General features: G+C 40.7%; 1 protein-coding gene across 1 annotated transcript in view; it reads left to right on the forward strand.

Annotated features, from left to right (window-relative positions):
• Positions 1–7,992, forward strand: part of LOC309705609 (mothers against decapentaplegic homolog 3) — a 29,261-nt gene extending 21,269 nt beyond the window's left edge. Inside the window, exons 3-8 of the mRNA XM_082531521.1 lie at positions 324–458; positions 1,690–1,815; positions 2,655–2,867; positions 3,067–3,204; positions 4,035–4,179; positions 5,260–7,992. Coding sequence (XP_082387647.1) covers positions 324–458; positions 1,690–1,815; positions 2,655–2,867; positions 3,067–3,204; positions 4,035–4,179; positions 5,260–5,383 — 881 coding nt within the window. The 3' untranslated portion in view covers positions 5,384–7,992. The remainder of the gene's footprint in view (positions 1–323; positions 459–1,689; positions 1,816–2,654; positions 2,868–3,066; positions 3,205–4,034; positions 4,180–5,259) is intronic.
• The last annotated feature ends 1,778 nt before the right edge of the window (positions 7,993–9,770 follow it).

A 9,770-nucleotide genomic window follows, 5' to 3' on the forward strand; every position in this document is an offset into this window, starting at 1 on the left:
AGCTCGGACAAACAGAGTTCTTTCTTTGTTCACTGTTGTGTTGTTTGAAGAAAATAGTTACGTACATTTCCAGTGTGTTCTAATGGGTCTTGGTTAGTGGAATAGGTTTTGTTTTTTTTTTTTTTTTTTCTCCCACTGGATGTTTTTATAGGTTTATTTGTATCCACAGGGTTTGTGAAACACCTTTCCTCTTATCAGCTGCTCAACGGTTTATTAATTTCTGTTCCAATAAATATTTACTTTATCCATACATGAAATCAGTCATTGCTTTATTACTATATTCTGAGAAAAATACTTTCTGTGTGTTTGTGTCTGTTATGCAGTACTCCCACCAGTGCTGGTCCCCAGACACACAGAAATCCCCACTGAGTTCCCACCTCTGGATGACTACAGCCATTCAATCCCTGAAAACACCAACTTCCCTGCTGGCATCGAGCCCCAGAGCAACTATATACCAGGTACCAGCGTGCCTCCTAGCATGACTCACACAAAGTACCTCCTTATGGTTTATACTTTGTGAGAACTAGTTTGTAAGGTGGGCTGTTTATGCTGTACTGAAGAGTTTGGTGAAAACTGACTGTAACAGAGAAGGAGTAGTAGTAAAGTACTTAAAATATGAGGATGATGGTGCACGCTTGTGGGTTGTTTGTCACAAAAAAGGCGGAAGTACAGCTCTTGGAAGAGACCTACCTAGTTTGTGATTGCAAAGGTGTGTGTGTGTGTGTGTGTGTGTGTGTGTGTGTGTGTGTGTGTGTGTGTGTGTGTGTGTGTGTGTGTAATTAAACTAGTTTTACTATAATTTTCCTTTTGAATCTTGAGTTGGATGAAAAGCTTTTACAACATCGTCCCAGGACAGGACCATCAAACATAGGACGTGGGGTCAGAATTGGCCTGACAAAGACTCCAATCTGGTCCTATGGAAAGCTTGGAATATGTGAAGAAGGGCACAAACATTGGACTTCCTAACTGCATTTTCATACTTTTTACACTTTTTCATACTGTTTAGGGCCTCCCCTTCTCTTTATATGGAGAGCTCGGGCAGCTGCATGACTGGCCCACATAAGGTCAAAGCGTGCTTCATGTGGGCCACAATGTACAATAAGTTTGGTGTTTCTGTTTCAAGATTAAGCTTTTAACATTATAAATAAACATACAGCCACATTTATAATGTGGCTGTATGTTTATTGTCAACCGGTAGCTGTTGAAGTGTTATTGATCCTTTTGATTTACTTTTCTTTTGGCTTTTCTGTTCAAAAGTCGAGTTCTGATGTATTGTGAGAGAATTGAGAAAATGGCCTTTTGACTATGAATTTAGGAAGGGATTTACTTACATAAGCTGTTTTTCAACAGGTTAACGATTATTAAATTTTAAACACTTTCACTCATTCACTCACCGACTAGAACCTTCTCACTATTTAGGAAGTTCTGTGTAGGTGATTGTACGGTCACTCTTTGCGTCGTTAATTATGTTGTACTTCAGAATAATTAAAGCACAGCAGGCCAACTGTAATAATAGTAGTAACACATACTGGATTTAATCAAATTATTAAATACAAGTACTTTTGGGCTACTCTCATTCCTCATCTCTATCTGTTATTTTTCCCTCAGTGCAGCTACAATGCTTGGTTAGTGATCAGGGGCCACCAACATTTCAGTATGAGTGAGTGTTTGTGTCTTTGCTTGTCTCAGAAACACCTCCACCAGGCTACCTCAGTGAGGATGGAGAAACCAGTGATCACCAGATGACTCATAGCATGGACACAAGCTCCCCAAATCTGTCACCTAACCCAGTTTCACCCACACACAATAACTTGGGTAAGAAATGCGTGTGTCTGTTTGTGTACTTTTCTGTTTGTCTGCCTTGATTTGCAAACAAATGTTTCAGCAGCGTATCTCCCCAGTGGGAATTCTCTGTTTGGTTTAACTCATTTCTGTAAGAGGAAACCAGATGATGAAAGAAGCCTTTGTGTTCCCCGCTCACCATGTGAACTTTTGAACAGGTCAAGACACCACGCAGCCCACACTAACATCAATAACAATATCCTAGGTTTATTCTATCAAGACGGAAAAGCGCCAGGAGGCTTGGCTGGAACGCAGTTGGTGAAATAATAAAGCAACAACAGTTTCATTTGGCAGTGCTGTCCGGTTGTGTTCTGGACTTCAAAGCAAAGGACAGAATGTTTCTCAGCTGGTAGAGGGGGACAAAAAGGAGCAAATTACCAGAAACAGTTGAATTTACTGAAGAGTACCATGGACAAGTCCAACTGGGCTGCAGAATCCTTCAAGTGAGGGTTGAGTTTCCACATTTTGTCTGGTTAAAGCTTCTGGGAAACAGTGTATGGGTTTGACATTTTGTGACGCAGGCTCTCTCCGTGTTTTTGTTGGTTTTCTCTTTTTTTTTTCCCTCTGTCTGCAGCCTCTCAGCCCTTTTCTCCATATATTTGCCTCTTCTTTGTTATCACTGCTCTTAATGTATGTTTTCTTTACCATCTGAATAATTTTCTGTCTATTAATTCTGTGATTTCTGTCTTACTATTCTACTACTTTGACTTTGAGAATACATTCAAACATTGCATTAGTTTAATTGTTCTGCACTGTATTAGCAACAGTATTGAACTCAGTTCTTTCCTTTTTGGGGTCCTCCTCTGTCTCAGACCTCCAGCCAGTGACGTATTGTGAGCCGGCCTTCTGGTGCTCTATTTCTTACTATGAGCTGAATCAGCGAGTCGGGGAGACCTTCCACGCCTCGCAGCCCTCGCTGACAGTGGACGGCTTTACGGACCCGTCCAACTCAGAGAGATTCTGCCTGGGTCTTCTGTCCAATGTCAACCGCAACGCAGCTGTGGAGCTGACACGCAGACACATTGGTAGGCCTTATGACTCCATTTGGATAATATCTCCTTTGCCTTCTCAGAACACTTTTATTCACTTGATTTCTTGAAAGACTATTGGCTTATTAACAAACATGATTACGTATTGCTTTAGACCTGTTATTCAACATTGTACTTTTAATTATTGTTGTTGCTGACTTGTTTCGGCTCTCTGCTTCTCACTCTTTACCTCAAGGTCGTGGCGTAAGACTGTATTACATTGGTGGAGAAGTGTTTGCAGAATGTCTCAGTGACAGTGCAATCTTTGTCCAGAGCCCCAACTGTAATCAACGTTATGGTTGGCATCCTGCTACAGTCTGCAAGATCCCTCCAGGTATGTGTCCAGCTAACACTGGGAGCATCGAGAGACATACAGGACAGGGAAAGGGAGTAAGACAAATGAGTAGGACGGAAGACAGTGCAATAGAGAAAGACCAAAGTTTACTTTTCACAGAATTGGCAGTTCGATCCCCAAAACTTGTGTGTGTGTGTGTGTGTGTGTGTGTGTGTGTGTGTGTGTGTGTGTGTGTGAGAGAATGTAAAGTAATTTGGGATTGAAGTGCTATATGATTCCATTCAGTTTTCCAAAGAGAGGCAGAGGCCAATATACACAAAAACAAATTGATTGATGATTCAGAAATGATTCCCTGAGGCTCAATCATCAAATGAGGCTACAACACATCGCGTACCTCATCACCAGCCAGCCTGTCAATGTCTCCTTTGGCTAAACTGTGGTCGGGTTAAAAATAAGGTTTTTTTCCTTTCCTCACTGGTCTCTTTATTTTTACCACATAATCGGTTTGGATTGTTAAAAGCTTTCCCCAAGCACATCTGTAAATGTTAACAGTTTGTTGTCTGAAACAAGATGTTTATACAATCATTGCAGCATTTAGTTGAGTCAGTGACGCATTCAAGTACACATTCCTTTAATTTGGCTGTTTTCATCCAAGTCACTGCAATCTGATTCGGTAGGACCACGAAAGATATTTCTCCACTTTTAACACAAGTCTGTGTGGAAAGCCATCAGATTAATAATGTTAGTTTGACTACTCTCATGTAAGATAAATTTAAATTGTTTGTTTTGTAGAAGCTAGAGATCAGCTTCATCTTGATTTTTTTTTTTCTAGCACCTCTAATTGATCTATTGTTTGTTGTTCTCATCAGGATGTAACCTAAAGATCTTCAACAACCAGGAGTTTGCTGCACTGCTCGCACAGTCAGTAAACCAGGGCTTCGAGGCTGTGTACCAGCTCACCAGGATGTGCACCATCCGCATGAGCTTTGTGAAGGGCTGGGGAGCCGAGTACAGGTAAGCTGCAGCTCTGAGTTAATGCTAGCCACTTTCTCGTCTCCTGTTTCTGCAACAGTGTAGCAGTGTAAAATCCATACGAGGTCTGCATGTAAACGAAGACAATAGACACAAACAGACTGTGAATTACATCCCACAATCCACCCGCCCCCGCTCGCTGGCATGTGCACACACTGGTGAATCCGGTCAATGATGTCACAGAGCTCTCGTCTATAGAAACGGGCCCCAGTTGGCAAACCAGACTATTTTTAAGCAAACACACATGTGGTGTGTCAAAAAGAGATGTCAGACTTTCCCTCTTCCATTCCCTCCCCTTTTTCCACACAGTCTGACTCACTGATAGTAAGAAAGGAAGAGATGGAATTAAAGGCGAGCAGATGATTGGCTGAAAGTTGGCCGTGCTCAGGCGGTTTCCACAAGGGAGAAACCTTTGAGCTGGGAGTGACTGCTCAGCAGTCCTGTCCAGACCAAATGCTCACATGTGGAGACACTTAAACACAGGATTCAGGTTACTGGAGTAGCCAGGCCCTCCTTCTCTACCTCCACCTTCACCTCACTCTCACTGCCTGTTTCCATTGTTGGCTGTGTCTGTTTAACTCTTTAGTCCCTTGTGTCTGTTCACTTCTCTCTGCTGTGAGAAAAGCAGTAAAGGGAAAAAATGTTATGGCCCCTTTTTTGTCTTTAGTGAGAAAAAAAAACTAAAGAAAAAGCTTAAGAAACTGCATCATTTTGTAGTTTTAGGTTTTTTTTTGCAGTTGCTGCAAGTCTTCCAAATGATTTCTTTATTTGAACTGTACAAATTCAAGAAGTATGTGTCATTGATTAGAACTACAAATACATATCTTAAGAGGTCAAAATCAATAGTTGCCGTTGTTGGTTTTTCAGTCAGTAGAATTTTTGCATTCTATCTTTAGTGACACAGTGTGTTAAAGTGTAACTCAAAGAAGCTGTGAAAGTTGTCTGTCTTACATCAACACTGTAATGAAAGCAGAGCAATGTGACTTTGTAAGTTTGCCCACACTCTTTAACAGCTGTGTCTGTTTACCTCACATCCCTTTGTGCCTCTTTGGTCTCTCCCAGGCGACAGACAGTGACCAGCACCCCCTGCTGGATCGAGCTGCACTTGAACGGGCCCCTGCAGTGGCTGGACAAGGTGCTCACACAAATGGGCTCCCCGAGTCTCCGCTGCTCCAGCGTCTCTTAGGGAGACCATTCACCTGCTCATTTCCTGTCAATGACTAGAAACACACAAACTGCACACGGACGAGAACGGCTACACAAGTACTGAAAGATGACGAACCCCCTCATTCAGCCACTGTTACTTTGTTCTTCCTCCCCACCAGCTGTCAGTAGCACTTTTTATTTACTTGTCTGTTTTGAAAGGGGCTGAGTGCATTAAAACAGTTAAATGTTAGAAGGATCTCTAAATTTGACGTCTGTAATTATCCTTTGTTACCTAAAGGACTGAAGTTATTGCTACACGAGCTTCTTCCTGTCTGGTCGTGTTTGTTTAAACATTAGTCTCATAGTTTTTACCTGTTTTGTACAGATGTTAAAGAAAACGGCTGATCCAAAAAAACATTTTAAAAAAAGATTTAATTTTTAACCATTACTTTTGAATTTGTAATGCATGTGTATGTGCATGTTAAATGCATTTTACATGATTTTGTTTCTGTTTTTGGGCATTTAATACTTTATGAAAATGTGACCCAGTCAGATGGCTTGAAAAAGAATTGTATAGTGGGAATAGTCAACCAACATTTATAAAAAATACAGCGTGAAGGAATGGGAATATATTTCTGTCTGGGTGAATAACAGGATGTTTTAGCTTCACAGTCAAACTTCAAACGGAAACAAAGGAAAGCAAAGCTTCAGTCAAACTTGCTGCCATTCAGGTGGTTCTTAATCAAGTGCTGATTTGAACTACTACCTGAATCACAGTTACATATCTCACATGTGGGATCATTCAGGGTGGTGCACTTTTATAAAATGTTGATTCTCCGGTAAAGTGTTGTTGCAGCAGCTGAGGTGGTGCTTTATCAGTGAAATGTATTCTGCACTCATTTCTGGAAGCTTTGCCAATTTATATTGTAGTGTGTCACACATGCAGACTTGAAAACATCTCACATACTGTACATTTCTGCATTGTTAAAGGGGACCGGTTATGCTTATTTCTGCTTCCAGGTTTTTATTGTTGAGCTCAGTGGTCAAAATAATCCTCATTTTTGTCACTCTGATCCTGCATCCAGCAGCTCTGGTTATGCTTTGTCAGGAGCAGACTGTTACCTCCTCTACTCTCGAGGTCACCTTTCTTCTGATTGGCTGACCTTTGCAAACTGAAGGTTTGAATAGGAGGCGCTTAAGAGCTTTCTGCTTGAGATTACCTATTGTGTGCTATTACAGGATCTGAAGTAATGGCCATGTTTAATAACAGCATGCAGCACTGTAAAGGTACGTGTGTATAACAAAAATATAAAAGGTCCCCTTTGAACTGCAGATTGAACAGACTTGTTTATGTATCTGCAGAACGCTTTGAAGTGCAAGGGGAGCAAAGGGATGCCTTTGCTTTCGCTGATATTCTCAGCCATACATAATATTGGTCTTAAAATTAGCCATGCTGACTTTGTGCACTCAGGACTGTAAAAGAACAAAAAAAAAAAAACAGAATAATATACAGAAACCAATGAAAAGAGGAGATGTATGACCTTTGAGACTTTTTAGTCTATTTTGCTATCAATTAGGTTTGTAACATGATACAGTGGAAAATAACTGCTGGCAGGTCTGGGGGGGGGGGGGTAGTAGCCCTTTAAATATATATATATTTTTTCTTAATAATCTGTGAGGATAAGACAGTTTAAGTACAAAGCACAGCTTTTAACAAAGGGACTTGTTGAGATAAATAAGAGGCATGTAAATACCAATAGCTTCTCAAAATTCCCTTTTTCTTTTTTTTTGTCTTTTCTTTTTAGGCCTGTACATATAGTATATACGTGTGTTTTAATAATGTGGCCATTAGCCTTTATAATGTTGATCGTTTTGGAAACAGAAGAAGAAAAAAAGATCAAAAACTGAAGAAAAACAAATGTTGGGAAAAGCGATGGCAGAAATAGAAAGACAGTCAAAGCTTTAGTCCCGTTTCCTTTCAGCCACCCACTGTGATGGAAGTGGAACCATTTCCTTCTTGTTCTCTAACACTAGACAAAGACTCAGTGGGTGAGCATGAAAAATATTTTAAATCTTTGTACTGTGCTTATTTACATTGTCCAGGCTCTTGATGTTAACAGCAGCCCAGTGGTGCTAGTCTTTAACATTTTAGGGACTGAAGAGTAAACAACAAAGGCCCGAGAGTTTACCATCAAAGCTGGTAGATTTTGATCTCTTTGGAATGATGATGACTTTTAAACCTGCAAACTTTAGTGGGATGGTTTCAGAAACAGTAGCATCTACCAATCTGAGACGAGCCAGCTCTTTGTAGAGCTTCTAGTGTCCTCGAATGCAGTAGTCCTGATTCTGATGGGCTCATAGTCATTGTATTTACCCGGTAGGGATTATTTTTAAAGCAAATTTGTCATTTTTATACATTCTGCTTGTGTTTAGTTTAGTTTTGTTTGTTTTTTTTATCCCCTTTGTTTAAATCTCACCCTGTAATCGCTATTATTAGTTGTGATTTCTGCTTCTGTGCTCTGAATTGGTCTTTTTAGATGTCTTGTACAAAACCCTTTTATTTTTCTCTGCTTATGAAGAGTTGATGTGATGCTTTATATTTCTGTGTATTATTGTTGTTTCGAAAATAAAATATATATCTTGTGGTGATACGTGAGCCTATGTGCTAAGTACGAAAGAAACTGAGGCTGGGTGGAACTAATCTTACATGACAAGCTGCATCTTTATTTCTTGACTGTGCATAATTATTCAAACATCGGAACAAATCAACATTATGAATCACAGTTAGCTGAGTTTTGTAGTTAAACGAGATTTGCTCGCATGAAATGTACTTAAAGCCCTTTATTAACATTTCCTTCAGTGTGGGGAATTCCTTGTCTGCGGTGGATAATTTCATACTGTCTTCAGAAGCAGACAGAGACGGTAATTACAGGCCCACAGCAGCCCTCTCTTGTTTCTTTACTTACTGCTACGTTACGAGCTAATTCAAACCATAAACATTTGTGCCGTCACAGAGGCGCGGCGCGGCTTTGAACATGAAGGCAGGCTTTGTTGTTGATGCCCTCAAGGGGAAAAGGGCCGGAACAAGCTGCTTGTCGCTGCAGAGACCTTGCTGCTGTGGTGACGAATAGTTTGTGTGGAAGGACCAAAGCTGGCTCACAAAAGTCTGCTGTATGTGCATGCATTTGAAAGGCAGTCAGCGCAGCAGTGAGGCTTCATTATTAATTGTTTCTTCGCGATTGTATAAGAGGAGACAGACAAAGAGCTGAGTGGATGTCTGTCTCCACCATAACCTTCTACCTGAGCAGGAGAGCAAAGTATGTGATACAAAATGAATTTGTGCAGACAATTAAGCCCTCTGTTAAACATCCTGTTTCACATTTATCTGAACTATACCTGAAGGCAGATAATTATAAACTAGTTTCAGGTCAAACCACATGAAAAACTTGAATGGATTAATATAGAAACTAGAGAGTGCTGCTTGTGTCTGAGCACTGATAATCACTTTTCGTCATGATCTGATTCTGGAACAAGTCATTTAAAAAGAAATGAATATGTGTGAGCGTAACTTAGAAAGCTTTTTTGTTTGTTTTTAATAGTAAATTTGCTGATTGTACAGAACATACAGTTGAATGGAAAGACATTGAAAGGACATTCAAGAGACGATATAAAAATCAAAGGTATGTACAATAGAGGCAGTATTGCAAATATAGTAAGACATGGGCATATAATATAGATATAAATAGAGCAGTTTGTGACATGTACATGGACAGTGGTGCGAATGCTTGTAGCAAAATGCCAAAAACAGTCGGCAGCATTAAAAGATTTGAATGTACTGGGTCCTTGTGTGGAACCAGCTAACACAGAGTTGTGGTAGTGTGTTATAGGAGCAAGCCATCAACACAAGATCCATGGAGGCTGGGGTTTTCCACACCAGGCAAGACCTCAGGTGCAGGCTGTGTAAAGATGCCCCTGAGACAATCCAGCACGTAACAGCAGGGTGTAAGATGCTAGCAGACAGGACATAGAATGAACATCATGACCAAGTATACTTGAACATCTGTGCAGAGTATGGCCGGGAAGGTGAAAATGTGACTACCAAGCTGGGCGAGTGGCTCCAGCAGATCCCAGGAACAACATCCGAGATCTCTGTCCAGAGGAGCGCAGTCCTAGGAATAGCAAAGATACTGCGCAGGACCCTCAAGCTCCCAGGCCACTGGTAGAGCACCTGACAGGGAAATTTACATTTTTTTAATGTGTAAAAAAATAAAGTCTTCACAGGGCTTGCTAACCAAGCACCTCAATAAAAATAAAAACCCTGAAGATCTGTCAGTCTGCTGGTGTAAACATTCAGATGTGTTACCACAGTTATCCCAGGAGTGAAGAGTGAATATCCAAACAAATTCACCCCAAGGTCAGACCATGTT

The sequence above is a fragment of the Aulonocara stuartgranti genome (assembly GCF_965226115.1).
Source record: "Aulonocara stuartgranti genome assembly, chromosome: 1".
Classification (NCBI taxonomy): domain Eukaryota; kingdom Metazoa; phylum Chordata; class Actinopteri; order Cichliformes; family Cichlidae; genus Aulonocara; species Aulonocara stuartgranti.